This window comes from Cryptotermes secundus, unplaced genomic scaffold (assembly GCF_002891405.2).
Source record: "Cryptotermes secundus unplaced genomic scaffold, Csec_1.0 scaffold426, whole genome shotgun sequence".
NCBI classification, from domain to species: domain Eukaryota; kingdom Metazoa; phylum Arthropoda; class Insecta; order Blattodea; family Kalotermitidae; genus Cryptotermes; species Cryptotermes secundus.
In genome coordinates this window covers 405,349-425,133 of record NW_019744113.1, presented here as the reverse complement: position 1 = coordinate 425,133, position 19,785 = coordinate 405,349, and the positions used below count along the sequence as shown (strand labels likewise).

Below are 19,785 nucleotides of genomic sequence, written 5' to 3'. Positions count from 1 at the left end.
GGGGGGGGGGAAGTAAAGCTATCCTTGTACCAGGTCGTGAAGGCCCACAGGGTTGTGAGACGTTGAGGGTCCCACATTATCGAAACAATCGGCTCAAGGATGGCGGTAAGGTTGTCAGCCTTACGCGCCGGCCGCGCTTTACTCCCCAGGAAAATTACGAAGATTTCTGTGCACTGATTTACCTGTAGCTTAATCGGTAGTAAGATATGTTCAATTATATTCAGACATATTAATCAAAATCTGTGTTATAATTCTCAGGATGACCCAATAACCGAACCAGTCACTGAGGTCAGATCTTTCTAACGGACCTTAGCTGAGTACGATTGTTCCCCCTCCCCCCTCACCCGGAGACAGAAACAGATCCATATTCAGGAACGGTGTGCTCTTTAGAATACCGGACGATGAACAAAGTCCAAAAACCCAGTAATCTCGAGTGTATGCATCGTCAAGAACCTTTTATACTCTACTTGTATTTTAATTGTTTCGCACAACACTACTTTCCACTTTGAGGAGAACAATATAACAGAAGACGGGGTCACTTTCTTTATAACTACGAAAGATGACTTCAATATTATTTTTAAGAAACATTAATGTTTGTTCTTCAGTATTTCTCGCTGTTTTGTCAAACGCATATGAGAGCAGGGTGCCGAAGAGAATTTTAACTTTATTCATTCTGGCCCGTCGCATTAGTCAATATTATATAATGATTTGACAACACCGTTCAGAGTTACTCTACATTTGAGTCACACTGGACGGTGTAGTCAAATCATTCTATAATGCCGAAGAGAATGTTTGGAGCTAATAGAGACCGTAACACGAGACTGGAAAGAACTACATAATGAGGTATAAGTAATTTTGTCCCTGTGGTTAATTAATATAGGGGAGTGGAGGTACAGCTCTACCATTCTTGACTCCGGCACTAGATGGAGGTGTGTGGTCAGTTTCAGCCCCGGCCGCTTTACCCCATGGAAATCGTCACCTTACCCATTAGATAGGAAGGTAGTTGGGCCCCAAAGTCGGTCCAGACGCTGTGGAGAAGAGAATAATCGAACCCGGCTCGTCCACCCCATAGCCCGTCTCTATACGGACGGTCACTACATAATGAGGAGTTCCATATTGTGTACTCTTCATGAAACGTTAAACCTATTAGTGCAATGGAATGAGCTAGAGACATGTAGCAAGTATGGGCTAGATGGGATATTCATGCGAACTTTTGAACCTTTAGCGTGTAGGGCCACTTCGGAGACGTCTTAAAGAGAGAGTGAAAAGTTCCGGACTGCAATCATTTGATTCAGGATAGAGACAATTGCTGGCTGTTGTGAGCACGTAACAACTATTCCTGTTGCATAAAGTTTGCAATGAAATATTACGTATTAGTATATATTAGTATATTGCAACGAATCCGATTGGCGAATTTTGGAGTGGATATTAACCCAGCATCGGGCGTCGAGGGACTGAGGAAAACAAGACAATTGTTCTTCAAGCTGTGATTCGAACCGAGTAGCTCCAGAATGCAATGCAGGAGTGCTAACCAATATATCGCCACGTTCGGTCTGTTGTTGAGGAGATACAGTACTGATGATTCTTCATTAACCAGAACCGTGTAATTTCGCTGAATTAGGCTTACATAACCTAAGCTCAATATAAAGTAGTAAGAAATACCTTAGAAAATTAATTAATATAATTATATCCAGAGCAGAGAAAAGTCCCATGGATGGTGAGGATGACAATGCATTCTCTTCCTATTGTTCTGCCCCCCCCCCTTTCCTTCAGCAAGTCAAAATAAAACATTGCCAGAGAACGCAACACGTGCCTGTCACTACCAACATTCGTGTGAACAGAGTGACTAGACAACTGAGGGGCATATAGGGGAGTCGTAAGAGTTTGAGGGAGATATTTTCCCCCCACTTTTATCATACATAATCTGCAGTGTCTGCAATAAATGCATATGTGCTCCATGAATAGACGAGTGAGTGAGTTATGCCCAGTGGCGCAATTCTTGTTCTCTTTTACAGCGCACTAATATATCATTTTCATAATCTTGTTAGTTGCGTTACTCAGATCTACCGCGAGATTTAATATGGAAGGACATTTGATCCATGGGATTTATTTCAGTAGCCTTAGTACAGCTTTGAAACAATACATTTTTATTCACGATAAATTAGCATCTCTCCACTAAATAGAGCGGGTTCAAGTCCCGATGAGGTCACAGGATTTTGTTTTCAATTGACCTAATCCTTCCAGCCTCAATATGGCCCTGGGGTCGACTCAGCCTCTAACAGAAATGAGTACCTGGAATTAATTAAATAATTTTCCTAGGGAGTAAAGCGCGGACGGCGTGTAAGGCTGACAATCTTACCGCCATCTTTAAGCCGACTGTCTAGATAATGTGGGACCCTCAACGTCTCACAACCCTATGGGCCTTCACGGCCTGTTACAGGGATAGCTTTACTCTTACTTTTTCTTTTACGTATTATTAACCGTTTAAGGCCCAGTGGTTACTGCATGTACACCGGCTTTACCATATTAGAACCTTACATTCTACCCACAGAATGTATCTGTGTGTTTCGTATGGTTCTCACAGAAAACAGCGATCTTTTGCCTGAAGTTTTAGTTGGTCTTTGTAGCGGAAACGTGATGTGCTTCCTGTGAGGTACGAACTGAAATTTTATGTATTATTTAGAAGTAATTCAGTCTTTAAAGGGTTAGCGTGATAACCAGGAGTATGAGATGAACGATTCACGAGAAACATTGGAATCACAAAGCTAAGAAAATTTTGATCGGAAAGCCTTAAGGGAAAAATCGCTTCCAAAAGAGGAATACATAAATGTAAAAAGAAAAAAAGAAATAAGTTGACCTTAGATAAACAGTGTGAAGGCTAACCGTGTGAGAATACGGCCCAGTTGTAGATTATTGTGATAGCTGTAACAAATCTTTGGATTACATAAAGGCAAGGAGAGTCTTGGCCAGCTGAGAAACTATCAATTTTCAATGAATACGTCGCACAGTAAATGAAGCAAGAACGCATCTGAACTCTGTACAGTGAAATAGTCTCTAACCTATATACAACATGTTCCCCATAGGAAAGTTATTTCTGATGCAACCATTCTCCATGGTGTAAGGTCCTTCTTGAAATGTTGCCAGTTACTCAGCTGGTTCAGAAATTCAGCACCTTTCATTGAACCCGAAGGTTTATTATCGTGTTCACAAAGTCAGTCATTTTATTCCAGCCAGGTGATTGAATTGGACACCGTCCTGAGATATTCGACTCCTGCTTGTGTATTTAAACTCTATTTCTGTTATATCTGTTCTAATATTATCCTTCCTTCTGCGTCTGTCTCTCCACACTATTTTTTTTTTCTGACAGACCCAATGTTTCATGATCAGAATTTTATTTTCATTTATTCTTTCCCGCAGGCGTGTTACATAACCCTACTATCTCATCTTTTTTATTTCAATTCCCTTATCCATATCAGACCATGACTATAAATTGTGATTTTTTTTCGTGGCTTTACAACCCCCTTGGGCCCTGGCTTCTGATTTTCAGTTTCATGATCATTTCACAGATGGTAGGATTCCTTGGATGAGTGATCAGCTCGTCGCAAGGCCTCTATATAAACAAAGGACAACACAAACACAAAATAAACACATACACATACCAAACATCCATGTCTTGAGTGGGATTCGAACCCACGATCCCGGCTTCCGAGCGAGCGAAGACAGTACATGCTTCAGACCGCTCGGATACCGTGACTGGTATAAATCATGAAAATCCCCTTCAGGTATTCTTCTCCTGTTTCGCTACAGTCTGGTAAGTATTTAATTACGAGCGTTTCAGAGGAACATACGGTCTCCATCTTTAGGGTACAGCGGTAGAGATATCCCTGCAACAACCTCCCTTCCTCACATCCTATTACGCATGTATCCACCTTCATATGAACGGGGATGGCTCGGTTGGTATAGCAACAGGATATGGGTTTAAGGGCCGGCGTCGATTCCCGACAGATGCAAGACTTTTTCTCTACTCCACAGCGTCCAGACTGGCAGCCTCCTATGCAATGGGTACCAGGATCTCTTTCCTGGGGTTAAAGTGGCCGAGACTTGAAGCCGACCACTCACTTCCATCTAATGCCGAGGTTAAGAATTGTGGGGATGTACCTCCACTTCTTCACTTGTCTTCATGGCGTGGTGCTTACTTAAGCTCAGAGACGAATGTACCCACCTTCTCATTACCTTCCCACATCCTGCTCATTCTAGCGCGCAGCCGTTTCAGCAAGAGTTTTCCATCTAAATCCTACACGAATTGCCTGTCTCCTCCACTCAAGGTGCGTGTCCATGCGTCTCAGAGTCCTTGATTTCACTGCTCTAACCATCCTGGGCGACATAACGCACTTCGTTATGCTTCATTCTAAATTTCTTAGTAACTACTTATAACTTGGGGAGCCGGCATGGCTCAGTGGGTATAGCGACTGGCTACTGGCTGGACGGCCGAGGGATCGGAGTTCGAGTCCTGGTAGGGTCAAGAATTTTCTCTTCATCACATCGTCCAGACAGGCTCTGATGTCCACCCAACCTCCTACCGAATGGGTACTGGGGGCTCTTTCCCGGGGGTAAAGCGGGATGGTCGTGAAGCTGACCACCCACATTCAACTAGTGCCGAGGTCAAAAATATATGGATCTGTACATCCACTCAACCACACATCTTCATGGTATAGCGTTTAATTAAACACAGGAATATGCCTTTTTTTTTCTGTGAAAGTTATGGGCTCTCAAACGAAGGGCATCATTTGTGCACCAACTTTTGAGGAATCTTCACCTCTGTTTTCTTTTTCTCATGGAGTGAGACATAGTCAAATTGTTACGGCGGCCACTGTTTAGCCTACTGTTCCAGCCCCAGATTATTGTTATTATTATTATTATTATTATTATTATTATTATTATTATTATTATTATTATTATTATTGTGGAGTAATCGGTGGAATGCGAATTGGCAGGGGAAACCGAAGTAATCGGAGAAAATCTGCCCCATTGCCACTTTGTTCACCACAAATCCCACGTGACCTGAACCGGGCTCGAACCCGGGCATCCTCGTTGGGAAGCCGGTAACTAACCCGCCTGAGCTATGGCACGGCGCTCATCTGTTGTTACTCACATTCTAAATACTCTCTTTTCCTTATTTGTACTTGGGTTTTTACTCTTTTTCTTTGTCTTAACTGTATACTAGAGAAGGCTGTCAACAGTGGGACATGGCAAAGCCTTCTGTTGTGTCAACAGCTCGCCTGCTGTGTTATGTAGTGGCGCCAAGACATTGCCTCACCGATTCAAACCTGTTCAAAACAAAAGCTACAAGCCGTGGAAGTGCGACCCCGGTGCTGGCTTAACAGGTCAGGGTGGATCTTGCTGGCGTAGGCCATGACAGAGTGAGTGAGCGTNAGGCCCATAGGGTTGTGATACGTCGAGGCTCCCACATTTTCTAAACAATCGGTTCACAGATGGTGGTGAGGTTGCTAGCTTTACGCTCCGGCCACCATTTACCTCCCAGGGAAAATTCCTGATATTCATTTCTGTTAGAGGCTGAGTCGACCCCAGGGCCACAGTGCGGCTTGAAGGATTAGGCCAATAGAAAATTCCAATGACCTCATCGGGATTCTATCCCGCTGCCTTCCGGCTTTTAGCATAGTGCCTCAACCAACTACGCTACCGCGTGCCCCTTGAATTAAAGAGAGAGCCGATTAAATTCTCCAAACAACTAATATGCTTTGCCAATATGAAGTGCCATAAAATTCCATGACAAACGGATCAAGGAGATCAGCCGGTGAGGCATTCTGTATCTCAGATAGTTTGTTAATCAGTGGTTTTGTCAACCGGCTTGTCATTGACAAGTGGTTAGTTGGTGACGCGATCAGCCACTCTGCGAGTCAGTCAGTCAGCCATTTATTTCCATTTGTTAACTGCTACCAGACCCCACACTGACAGTAGAGGATAATTAACCGGTTATATCAGACTGAAATCTACGGTTATTACGCAATTTCTCGTAACTTTAAATGGCCATGACATTACTAAATTTTTAAACTTGATAAAATTGAGGTAAAACGTAGTAAAATATGTTATTTTAGGAGGGAAAGAGATGGAATAACATAATAAACAGTTAATCAGCAAGTCTGGAGACAGACAACTTAATTTAGGGCGCGTGGATATTAATTCTGAACTGGCATGAGATATGAACAATTGTTCCCTGGAGATCCCTGCTATAAATTCGGAGATCTACATCACGCATTAACACTGCAGAGCTCTCGTTTCTGCTCTTCAGCGAACAGTAAGCAACTAACCGACTGAGAGACCGAGAGTTGCAAATTCAGTGGGTAGTACTCTTGCTTATGGAGATCCCGAGCTCGACTCGTGGTAGGGAGGCATCTCCAAACAAATTCTAATATAAATCCTTAAAAATGGGCCACAATTGCTTCCATCCACAGCCTCCTTAGTCCACCATTTACAATCTCACACACACGCCACGCTATGCAGCCTATGTGAGAGAGACAACGCGCTTTGATCAAATACGAAAATGACCAAAAAAGAATTAATTAAATTTTACGCTATCTGGGTCTAGTGAAAGCCAATGCTTGTTCCAAGCAGTACAAACACGAGTTAGAAAGGAGTCATCTAGAAAAAAACAGTAAAATTTCGAGGTTTACTCTTATAAGGGGAGATGTGATTCATGTTTGTTTAGGCTACATTTCTGCTATTCAGCAAGAGTTTACAGACAGTGCCTTGCCTCTGTGGTCTAGTGGTCGGAGGTCCTGGCTACAGAGCTCCGGGTTCGATTCCCGGTGCTACCAGATTTTCTGCGAAGTCTGGAACGTGGTTCGCTCAGCCTTGTGAGGATAATTGAGGAGCTATTTCAAGGAAATAGCGACTCCGATCTAGAAAACCGAAATTAACGGCCGTGGGGATTCGTTGCGCTGACCACGTTACACCCTCTATCTGCTAAAGTTGGCACTAACTTCGCCGACAAGCGGCGGTCTCTCGGTCGGTATAGTTCACTTGCGGACCAGAGTCAAGGAGTTTGTTTTTGTTTGCCTCACTTTCAAGGAAAACTCAGGAAAGAGTATGCCTATAACCAATTTTACACGTTGGATTAATAAAGAAGGAAGTAATTATGTGGAACATGTCAGTGATGAAATTCTTAATACTTTTGACAGACAAATTAAAAGAAGTGTAGGCTTCATTCTGTATAAGTCCCTTGCGAAGATTCATTTCCCAGTGAAGTTCATTTTAGTAGGGTTTTTATTGCTAGTGGGGTGGGACTAAGTCCCTTGTACTGCGGCCACTTCTGGCCTATTGTACCATTGTACTATTGTGAGGGTGATTGTGGAGCCTTTTGTAGTAGGGTTAGTAATGACATCAAGCATACATATACAGCACAAACGATAGCATTATTTTGTTGCCGAATTCACTTGAAACTAACGAGAGGCAAATACGGGCTGAGTTTATATGCCGCATGTGCTTTTAGGGTGAGGGCACACCAAGGAAACTGGCAACTGAAACGCAACCGCAATTTGCGAGAATTGTTATCAGCCTGAGTTGAGCACATGTTACTGAATGGAGCAGAGCAAATTGAGGAAACGGCAACGGCTGCTCCACTCAGTAACATGTGCTCAACTCAGGCTGAAAACAATTCTCGGAAATTGCGGTTGCGTTGCAGTTGCCAGTTTGCTTGGTGTGCTCTCGTCCTAAGACTATAATATGCATAGAGATGTGACGTAATGCAGTCGCATAGATATATTACCGTCGTATTACATGCGCAGTGCTCTCAAGTGTCTTCTTGGGTTATCCGACTGGGTTAAGATTAGAGCTCTCGTTACGATTGTTCTGAACCGATCTAGGTGGACACTTCTGCGTGCAACTTTAAATCGAGAAAAGCCTTGCAGACCTTCACAAACCGAGTCTCATTACATGATAAATACTATACACAATTCACATATCCAAATCTAAGTCTTATCACGGGTATTAGGGGTTGTGCGTGACTTGTAAGACGGGATTTGGATTGGATGATTGGATTTATTGACACCTTATTTTCACAATTCAAGACTATAGGCAATTACAGCGCTATCGCTGATCTACACACTTTACAGTTCACCGTTACACATGCACTAAGGTTCTCATTCTTCACTAGTCGTGTTCTGGCAACCGATTTATAACAGATTCACTGTAAGTTCTAAGTAAACATGAAGTCTTTTTTTGTACAGACTAATTCCTTTCTTGTCATTGTTCTGCAACTCCCAATTCCGAAGACTAGACTAAATTCAATTCCTCTGCTCCGAAGTTCATATCCTGGCAGGCTGGAGTCCCAAAACCTGACTCTTCTCAACCGAATCTTTCTTTGTAACTACTTTGAAAGGATCACGCAGAGAACACAGCTCTATTGTCGGGAAGAAACGTTTAGAGCGCCGTTGCATAGTAACGGAAGTTAATCGATTGTTGTTTGTGTATTCGTTGCCGCGGGAATGTGCTTACAGAGTCGTTGTCTAGCAATAAACATTTATTCTGACTTTATTATTTCGGCTTTCAGGCGTCATAACACAGTACTATCAATACTCACAGAATAGATACAACAGATTGAAACAAAAGACTGCACTCTCGTTTGTGACCTATTGCATATTTTATTAACACTCGAGATTTCGTCGCCATGATAACAAAATTTTACGTCATTTCAGAGCTTTCGCTCACCGTTGAAAACTTATATATATATATATATATAAGGATTAGACTGACTGACTGACTGATTTACTGATAACTCACTAACTGAGCGAATGACTCAACAATCCAATGGCTGATTGACTGATTAGTTGATTGATTAACTAATTGAGTGAGTGATGCCCTCAGTCGGTAGTCTATTCACTGGATGATCAGCTCATTACCTAAGCATGCACGGTCTGGCTAATAATACCGTTCTAATAAAACTAATCGGTTAATTGTCAAAATGACTAAGCAGTCATCAGCCAATTGCATATAGGCTACATAGTCTTCCTCGAGTAATGGCACTGCAGTTATGTCAGACGGCGTCACGGTTATGCTAGCGGGGCTCTCTCCATCCTATTCAGAGAATGAAAAGTACAGGTTCCCAAGGCATACCCTGATACCAATTCTAAAGGGTTCTGATAATGGTGTTAGTATTACTGGGTGTCTGAACTTTGTCCATCGTCTAATATCGAGAACAAAACATGTGCCCTCCTCGAAATATCAGACGATGAGCAAAGTCCAGGAACCCAGTCATGCTACACCTGAATTATCATTCGATAGGAAGTCGACGCAAAAAGAACCGGAGTTGAAACAGGCCACTCTTGAAAAGCCAGGGTTCGTGATGCGCTATTATTATTATTATTATTATTATTATTATTATTATTATCATCATCATCATCATCATCATCGACCGCCTCTGTGGTCTAGTGGTCAGAGTTCCTGGCTACAGATCCAGAGGTCCGGGTTCGATTCCCGGCACTACCAGATTTTCTGAGAAGTAGTGGGTAGTAGGATAATTGAGGAGATATTTCAAGAAAATTGCGGCTCCGGTCTAGATAACCGAAATTAACGGCCGTGGGGATTCGTTGCGCTGACCACGTAACACCCTCTATCCTCAAAAGTTGGCACTAACTTCGCCGACAAGCAACGGTCGCTCGGTCGGCATAGTTTGCTTGCGGACTGCAGGCCACGGAGTGTTTTATCATCATCATCTTTCTGATTGCCACCGTTACAGAATTAACTCATTAAAGGTAATGTAGCCGAACTGTGTCGTTTGTCTTGTATATTTCTACCATTATGTGAATTTCCCTGACAGTATGAGCCTTGTCTCTTGTGTTGATAACCTCTCTATGAAGAGGAGAAAGTTTAGGGAGACCTGTACAACCAGATAATAAATACAATGTAAACATATTTTAATACATTTACTGAAAGCAATTCTGCATTTATTCAGCGCTAGGACCTCGACAATTAATTTAAAATTACANGCACTAACTTCGCCGACAAGCAACGGTCGCTCGGTCGGCATAGTTTGCTTGCGGACTGCAGGCCACGGAGTGTTTTATCATCATCATCTTTCTGATTGCCACCGTTACAGAATTAACTCATTAAAGGTAATGTAGCCGAACTGTGTCGTTTGTCTTGTATATTTCTACCATTATGTGAATTTCCCTGACAGTATGAGCCTTGTCTCTTGTGTTGATAACCTCTCTATGAAGAGGAGAAAGTTTAGGGAGACCTGTACAACCAGATAATAAATACAATGTAAACATATTTTAATACATTTACTGAAAGCAATTCTGCATTTATTCAGCGCTAGGACCTCGACAATTAATTTAAAATTATGTAAGATTTGAGGCTTTCACGGCGGTGACTATGAAGAAAGCAGTCTTCTGGGATTTGGCACCGTGTATATGTGGTGTTAACCGACGTTTCGGAGGAACGTATCGCCCCCATCTTCAGGGTTGAAGAAGTATAAGTAAATCTGCAAGCNGGGGTGGAGTCCAACTGGGTCCACTCGGCACGGCGGCCACTAACTGGCCTATTGTAGCTTACCCCGGGTGATTATGATGATGAAGAATTTGGTGGAATGAAGATTGGCAGGGGAAACCGAATTACTCGGAGAAAACCCACCCCAGCGCCACTTTGTTCACCGCAAATCCCACTTGACCAGACCCTGGATCGGGTGGGAAGCCAGCGACTAACCGCTTGAGCTATGGCGCGGCCGACCTTGACAACAGACGAGCCCCCAGGTCTTTCGACCACAGAATCTACTCAACTGTCGATGTCTTCAGATGCGGCGTGCTGTTGCACTGTCACTGTCTTGAGAGCTCTTGTCAACACTGTCTTCAGGTTCCTCACCTACATTAACAATTACATTTTCAGTTTGGCATTGCTCTCCAACAGTCTGCACACAGCTTCCGTTATGTCAGCAACCTTCCCTTTTCTGTCGCAACACCAGAGAGCTCTGTCGTAGTCCGCTTCACCACAGTGAAGGCAAGGAACATGTCTTCCGTTGCATTTTCATTCTGCACTGACTGGCCTGGGATTTGAATGGTGTCCCGATGCTTAATGTCTCCTGAAGACTGTTGCTGTTTTTGTTGTGATGCTTGCTGCCGATTCTGCTGATCACAGCTGCCAAGACAACAGACAATGATTCGGTTTTGCGATCTGTAAGCCACGACGTTTAAAGCTATATTACGGAATGCTGTCAATTTGAATAGTTCTGGAGTTTGTCGACTCCGTCCAGTGTGACTGATAAATGTTTTTTCTCATTTTTAACCTTTCATCCTTGACATGTTTCGGTCTGAGAGACCATCTTCAGAAGGATATATCAATACAAGCGGAAACTATTATTACAATGTGATTGATCAATATCAATACATACATACAAATACATTACAATGTCATGAAAATAAAACTGATATTGAACAATCACATTGTACTAGTAGTTTCCGCTCGTATTGATGTATCTTTCTTCAGATTTTATATTCATTACATTGTAATGATATTATATGTATATATTGATATTGACCAATCACATTGTAATAGTAGTTTCCGCCTGTATTGATATATCCCTCTGAAGATGGTCTCTCAGACCGAAACATGTCAAGGATGAGAGAGTAAAAAGGAGATAAAGAAATATTTATCAGTCACAATGGACGGAGTTGATAACCTTTTATAATATTGCTAGAGTGACGGACCAGGATGAACCAAATTACATTTCTTGAGCTTTTGGATTCGTTGTTAGCGTAACTAGGATGAGGGGGAGGGAGGTGCGTGTCACCCCTCCTTCTGGAATGGAACGTTTGGTGGTCATCTGTTTTACACTGATGACATCGTAGTCTGTGTCCTGGAGGGCTACAGCGATGTTCTCTGCAAAAGCACTGCCAGGCAAATGCCTGATAACAGCTTTAACCGGCTTATCTGCCTTTGTGTATAATGTAAAAAGTGTACATATTTCTCAGTGAGTAATATTTATGTGATGTTGTAGCCCATCATCGGTATAGTTCGCTTGCGGACTAGAGGCCACGGAGGTTTATTTTGTAGCCCATCATTCTTTTAGTTGTGATTCGAGTTCGGGCTGCAGTGTTGAGGAAGAAGAATTCCTTGCTCAAGACACTTTTTAGTTTCCTCTGGTTGGCCTCCCAGATGAATATGATGTGGGGTGGCCTACCTTTCCCCGGACTCTTATTTATTTCAAATGTTTTAGTGGCGTTTCCTTCGCAGCTAGGCTCACCATTTTTCACAGGTAAGTCCTTTAGTTGCGCAAAGGAGTCACTCATTGCCTGCTGACATGGAAGTAAATTGGTGGCGGTCTTTTCTATTTCTTGAGGCAGCACGCATCTTCAAATTTTCTGTCAATCTTTCTGTTTCTTACGTTCTTTGTTGTTTTAATTTGTCTCCATTTGCATAATCTACTGTGTATATTTATTGGCGTTTTCATATTATAGCCTCTTAGCTGCTCGCAGGAACTTAGGAAGTTATTACAGGCTTGTGTCAAGTCAGAAAGACTATGTTTATCTTAATTCAACATAAAATTTTGGATATATTTAAAATTATTCCGGTTATATACATCATATCTGATGTGTTGGTGCCATTTCTCTGGAATGACCTTAGCAGTAGTGCTCTTTCTCATGTTGTAGTTATTTTAATCCGTAGAACATTTGGCAGTAATATTAATATTCCAACTTCAGGTCAAATCATCCAGGCATTTTAACACTATAAACCAAACATATTTCAGGATTTCACAGAAGAACCCAGGCTAAATAACTATGACAGAAGTTCAGGATAAATTACTTCTGGCTGTCTTGGTAAAAATTTTCCATGAAGTTTATAGTTGCAAGTTTTGAGGTTTTCACGGCGATGACTCTGAAGAAAGTCGTCTTCTTGGATCTGGCGCCGTGTATTTTTGGTTTTAACCGAAGTTTCGGAGGAACGTATCGCCTCCATCTTCAGGGCAGGTGAATCGCAATGCGAATACAGAGAGCTACTGCTCTGCAAACATCAGTATTCCTATTTCTGTATTACGTCATCTAACAAATATGAAAATATTCTTCTTGGTACTTTGTTCCCAAACATCTTCAATGTATGCTTTTCCTTCAAAGTGACAGGCTTACACAGTAGGAAGAATTATAATCAGTTATAGTTATAGAAACGAGGTTGGAGAAAAGTGCATAATGAGTAGCTTCATAATTTGTATTCTTCTCCAAGTATAATTAGAATGATTAAGCCAGGGAGGATGCGGTTGGCAGGGCATTTAACACGAATGTGGAGAAGAGGAATGCATTTAAGATATTGGTGGGAAAGCCGGAATGAAAGAGACCACTAGGGAGACCGATACGTAGGTGGGTGGACAATATTAAAATGAATCTTAGAGTGATAGGATGGGATGGTAGAGATTGGATTGATCTGGCTCAGGATAGGGGCCACTGGAGAGCTCTTGTGAACACGGTAATGAAACGTTGGGTTCCATAAAATGCTGGGAAATTCTTGAATAGCTGCACATTTGGCGGCTCCTCAAAAATGGCTCATCTCCATGAGTGACTGAGTATAGTTAGTAAGTCAGAACCGTGATTCTCAACTGCAGAATGGGACTAAGTTCCGACATTTAACTTTAAGTCGCTGGTTTAACACAAGTAATAAGTCGTTGAGAATTACAGATATAATCATATGAAGAAGGTTAAGACAGAGCACATGCTATATGTGGGAATGGCATCCAAAATTCTATTCTGAAATCCTGAAAGGAACAAACAATTTTGAAGGCTTAGGCATACATGGGAGATTAACAGTAAATGAAAATTAAAGCAATAGATTTTGGCCTGTGTAATTGATTCTGCAAGCGAGTGGCAAAAGTTCCACAAAAAGGCTAGGAAATTTCATACTGAGTTACTGTTCCTTCTCAAGACGGGTTCATTTCCACTGAGTTGAATATATAGCTGCGCTGTGACAAAACGTTCAGCAAACCTCAAAAATTTTATAAAACTCTGCGTGTAAATAACAAAGATGACTATGTTCTGGTATCTTTACATTTTAAGTGTGAGACGTTGTGTTTTCGTATCAAGGTCGTAATTTCAATCAGAAGTAAAACGGTACAGCATAGGCTAACCAAACCTGTTGTACAGTAATGTAAATAAATGATAAAATGTGCGCCTGAGAACAACAGCCTTCACAGCACGTTGTAGGCTTTAGTTTCAAGCATGTTCTAGGGAAACGAGAGGCTAACTTGTCGTCGGAATTATTCTCCCAATAAAAACAGTAATTATTATTATTATTATTATTGAATAAAAAACTCGACGAAGCAGAGAACTAGTTGAAAAGCTTACAGTCGCTCGGCTTTTGAATATTCTGCTTTTTACGGAACCCAGAATTTTGCTAAAAAGTTAACAAAAACCTGTCATTGAACCCGATACCACACCTGAACCCAGGCTATTCCTCCACCCCTGCTCCCCTAATATCAATCTTAGCATTATCTTTTCATGAACATCTCTGTCTCTCAAGACGGCCTCATCCTTAAGGTTTTACAGCTGAAAACTTCCTCTGTATTTCTAATTCTCTTTATGGTACAGGTCTCTCAGCCCTTGATTCATTCAGTCTAATAATATTTCGTAAACAGAAGACTACAAATTATGAACGTCTGACCACGGAAAGTTCTCCATTTCCCTGTTACTTCATCTCCCACCCATCCACATATTTTTCTAGCCACTTTGTTCTCAAAGCAGCCTGGATAGCTCAGTCGGTATAGCGACTGGCTACAGGCTGGACGACCGAGGGGTCGGAATTCGGGTTCCGGTAGGGTCAAGAATTTCCTCTTCTCCACGTTGTTCCACCCAACCTTCTATCCAATGAATACAGGGGTGTATTTCCCCGGGGAAAAGCGGACGGGAGACCACCTCTCTTGGGGCATCTAGACCAAAGTCTACCGTTTTGACATCTCCCTCCCTACTAAGGTTATGTTTCAAACCTTCCAACGCTTCAGACATGCGAGTTGTGATGACGAAATAAGCTGAATGGACGTCCCAAATGAATTCTATTACATTAATTCCAAAGTGCACTTAGTCACCTTCAAAGTACTTCCTTTTACTATCTATACATTTGCTCCAGCAGTCCTGCCAACTTCTGAAGCAACTCTAAAAATCATCTTTCGTTAACGCTCTCCAACGCTCTTTCGTTGCAACTTCGGTCTCTGGAATCTTGTCAAAATGGTTTCCTTTCATCGTCTATTTAATTTTTTAATTTAATTACATTGTCATGATGCAGCATAAATCCGTTCTTACACTTTCCGGGCGTTTTCGTAGCACGTCGTTTCGTAGACATCCTAACAGACCTTTCTAGTAATTCGAGTTCACAGTTTGGCATCGAGACACGAACTCATCTCGAACGGTTCCTTCAGCACCCAAGAAAACGCTCAACACGACATTCACATTTGATTTTGACTGACGTGCTTTCTTTGTTCGTGACGAATTCCGTCCTTTCCAGTGAGAACTCCGCATTTTCTTTTCAGGATCGCAACCGTACATCCAAGATTCGTCTACAGTGACCAGGCTTCTTACAAACCATTAACATGAATTCGCACGATCATTCAACACGAACTATATTCACAAGCGGAATTCTTTATGTTTTGTGACAAAAGGCGTGTACACATGCAGTCACCTAGTCACTCTGATTCAGACACTGCTGTCCAGTTACACACAAGTAGTCAGTTACTTTGAGCTGGAGCTGAGCCCTTCTCGAGAAGCCGCCAAATCTGCAGCTATTCAAAATATTCCCAATATTTTATGGAACCTGAAGGTTTATTTCCATGTTCAAAAGAGCCCTCCACTGGTCCTTATCCTGAGCCGGATCAATCCCATTCATACCATACCATCCTATCTCTCGAAGATCCATTCTAATATTGTCCACCCACCTGCATCTTGGTTTTCCTAATGACCTCTTTCCTTCTGGCTTTCCCACCAATGTCCTATACGCATTCCTCGTCTCCCCCATTCGTGCTACACGACCTGCCCACCTCATCCTCCTTGACTTGGTCATTCTAACTATATTTGGAGAAGAGTACAAGTTATGAAGCTCCTCATTATGCAGTTTTCTCCAACCTCCTGTCACTTCATCCCTCTTCGGTCAAAATATTCTCATCAGCACCCTGTTCTCAAACACCTTCAGTCTATGTTCCTCCCTTAACGTCAGAATATCAGAGACCAAGTTTCACGCCCATACAGAACCATTAGAAAAATTATAGTTTTGTATGTTTTATTTTTATATTTTCAAACATAAGGCAAGAAGACAAAAGATTCTAGACTGAATGGTCTAGACATAGTTTGAGGATACATGAGAACAAGATGCTGAGGAGAATACGTGGACCGAAGAGAGACCAAGTGACAGAAGGTTGGAGGAAACTGCATAATGGGGAGCTCCATAATGTGTATGCTTCTAAAAGTATAATTACTCGTAGCATTATCAAGTCAAGTAGGATGAGTCTGGCAGGGCATGTAGCATGAATAGGAAAGAAGAGGAACGCATACAGGATATTAGTGGGAAATCCAGAAAGAAAGAGACCACTAGGAAGACCAAGACGTAGGTGGGATCTTTGAGAGATAGGATGGGATGGTGTGGATTGGATTGATCTGGCTCGGGAGAGGAAGCAGTGGAGGGCTCTTGTGAACACGGCAATGAACCTTCGGATTCCATAAAATGCTGGGAAGCTCTAGAGTAGCTGCACAATTGGCGGCTTCTTGAGGAGGGCTCAACTCCATGAGTGTGTGATGATGTCTCTGAATCGTGCACCCTCGAGAGCGCAGTTCAGTGTCACATTATCGCTTTGTCATGTGGGCCAAACTCATCTTTGCTCGATGTGCAATACATTTCATGGCGTATGAACCTACGAAGACAGGAGACAGATGTAATGCGCAAGGAAAATACACACAAAGACTACAATTTCTCATTACCTTTGCCTGTACATGGCGTAAAGGACACACACAACAATGTTACACATCTGCCAACAGTAATATTTGTATGTCGTTTGTTTTATGTTTCAGAAGTTGGCAGCCATGCTCTATCAGTCGCTACTAATGATGAAACTCCCAAGCAAATACGGACAGAGTCATTGTTAAACACGGACAGATAGAAGAAATCGTATATCATTACCAACAAAACAGCTTAACGCACAAGTGTGATGACAGCAGAATTAGAGCAGATTCGCTTACATGGGTGACAAAGTTAAACAGCCAAAGAGCGGAGAAAACCAGAGGGATAACTAGTGTGCATGTCAGTGCTGCAGAAGTATTTACACTTGTCGCACGCCGCAGTGAAGTTATACCGGTGCTTTTCGATTAACGACAGCCAAGGCATAATTTCTCAAGAACTCGGTAGCAGAAGAATTTTTAATTTTTGTTTTTCTTTAAGAATATATATTTTTATATTGCACAAATTTTGTCACGTATATTAAGGTAAATATTAATAATTGTTATTTTATTTTGTTTTATGAAAATAAAATTATATTTACACTATTCTTTTTGCCTGGATTTCTAGTATTTTAAATAATTTCATTAAATTTATGATTCATATGTGGTTTAAAAGTGCTGAAAAAGACTCTGAGAAGAAAAACGTTTTAAATAAACCACAAACGCTGATCCTTAAAACAGTAAGCGTCTTAATTTCCGTGGAGTTCAGTTAAAAGAAATGAAAGATTCGGCGTAATTCCTAAAGTACATAGTAACATATTTGTGATTATAAAACGAATTATCACATAATTTATGAATGCATGTTTAGGTCTGAGACTAGTTAACGAAGATTCCTAGACAATATCTTCGTTAATAGCATATAAAAATAAAGAAATTAAAGTGCTGCAAATTAAAAGAAGATTCAAAAGAACTTAATAATATAAAGTACTTTAAATTAAAATAAAAAATCTAAAACATCAAAGGTCAGAGACATGGAATCGAACAATGTAAATCACCAAGGCAACAATACTGTGGCCAAAGTGACGTCAGACAAAGAAAAGATTATTCCACCGAGAGATTTCGAGGACCTGTACAGAGAACATCCATTGACGGATGAGACGACATGCGGAATTGGGCCCATCCGCTCTGCCTGGTTACAGAAATTTGCAAACAAGAAGGCTTACGTGTTTATATATGGACTTCTGGGCTGCACCTTCTCTGCTAGCTACGCTTATTTCAACGGTACAATTACAACCCTCGAAAAGAGATTCAAGATTCCCAGCAGGACGACAGGTAAGGGTGACACGATATATGGCCTGCATCTCTTCCTTAAATTTAGATTAATTAAAACTTACAGACGCTGAATATCGTACCAATGATGATGATGGTTTAGGCTGCATTTGTATCATTTGTTGGGAGACACTGGGGAGAAGAGGAATGCATATAGGATGGGGGGGGGGAAGCCAGAAGAAAGAGATCACTGGGAAGACAAAGACGTAGGTGGGTGGACAATATTAAAATGGATATTAGAGAGGTAGGATGGGATAGTATGGATCAGGATAGGGACCAGTTGAGGGCTATTGTGAGCACGGTAATGAACCTACTGGTTCCATGAAATGCTGGGAAGGGCTCAGCTCCATGAGTGAGATTTTGGGAAAAATGAAAAATTCGTAAATTTTGATGAAATTATCGAAGAAAACAAAGCAGAAATGTATCAAATTAACATGCAGTTGGCTTGAATATTGGATAATATTGTTGACAAAGTTGGCAGTCGGATCAGTTGTGGTTATTGAACTCTGTATAAAGTTTTTCGTTTGATTATCGTTATACGGCACTACACGACTTTTACTGTCAAATTATTTGGGTCATGGTGATAAACCGTTATGAATTCATAGGTCAACAAAGCGTAAGCATGAAACAATTTGACTGACTTCTTTATTACAGAAATCGAAGAGTTATGATAACCTTCTAAATTCATTAATGGACAGACTAATGTCTCGTAGGTTATCTAACGATGTTGTACCAGCTACAGAGGTCATTTATCATTGAGTGATGAGAAAGAATGACAACGTAGATTCCAAATGGCTCTGACGATGGTTTAGAACACAGAGAATGACTGGGCTGTTGGACTTTTCCACTGTCCTGCACTGTAAAAAATAGAAAAGGCGACGTTTCCGAAACTGCATTTGTTTCCGCCCTCAGATGAGGGTGGAGACAGATACTCAGTTTGGCCCCTTACAAAGAGCTAATCTCAACCGCTGGATCACAGTCCTCTCCTGAGGACGGAAACAGATCAGTTTCCGAAACGTCGTGTTTTCTAGAATACCGAACGATGGAAGGAGTCCAAAAACCAAGTAATTCTGTGAAGAATGACCACGTTCGACGAACTTGAAGTAAATGGGAAGAAAAAGGCAGACATTTTTCAAGGTATTTTGCTGCAGGGACTGAGGAAAACCTGAATCAGAATTGTCAGTATCCTGAATGACATTCGAAACAGACACCTTACGATTGTCACAAGGATATTACATTCGTTTTTCCTTCTCTCTATTTATTCTATTATGCATAGGAAACCACAATCTTTCCTGATATATTGGCATTGTTCTTCCTTTAGGAAAGTTTAACAGTCCATACGTGATTCCATTGTTGTCATTCACCCACCTATGCGTTAGATATAACATTGCGCCTGATGTCTTGGTTTCATCTTCCTTTATAAATGTGCTCTCCTACTGCTGTCACGTGTTAGTGCCTAGACACGGGATTTGGACTGATAATTAGATTTACTGGACGTTTACAGCTCATAAATAAAATGATTCTAACAGCCTCACAAATTTAC

The 19,785-nt window shown here is 41.5% G+C and overlaps 1 protein-coding gene across 2 annotated transcripts in view; it reads left to right on the top strand.

Moving 5' to 3' along the window:
- LOC111874473 (solute carrier organic anion transporter family member 74D) overlaps positions 1-19,785 on the top strand; it is a 51,304-nt gene that overhangs the window by 4,697 nt on the left and 26,822 nt on the right. The window contains exon 2 of one of the 2 annotated variants that reach the window (XM_023869999.2): positions 17,052-18,245. In XM_023869999.2, coding sequence (XP_023725767.1) covers positions 17,945-18,245 — 301 coding nt within the window. In that variant the 5' untranslated portion in view covers positions 17,052-17,944. Of the gene's footprint in view, positions 1-17,048; positions 18,246-19,785 lie in introns of both variants that reach the window. The other variant, XM_033755464.1, reaches the window with a different exon arrangement.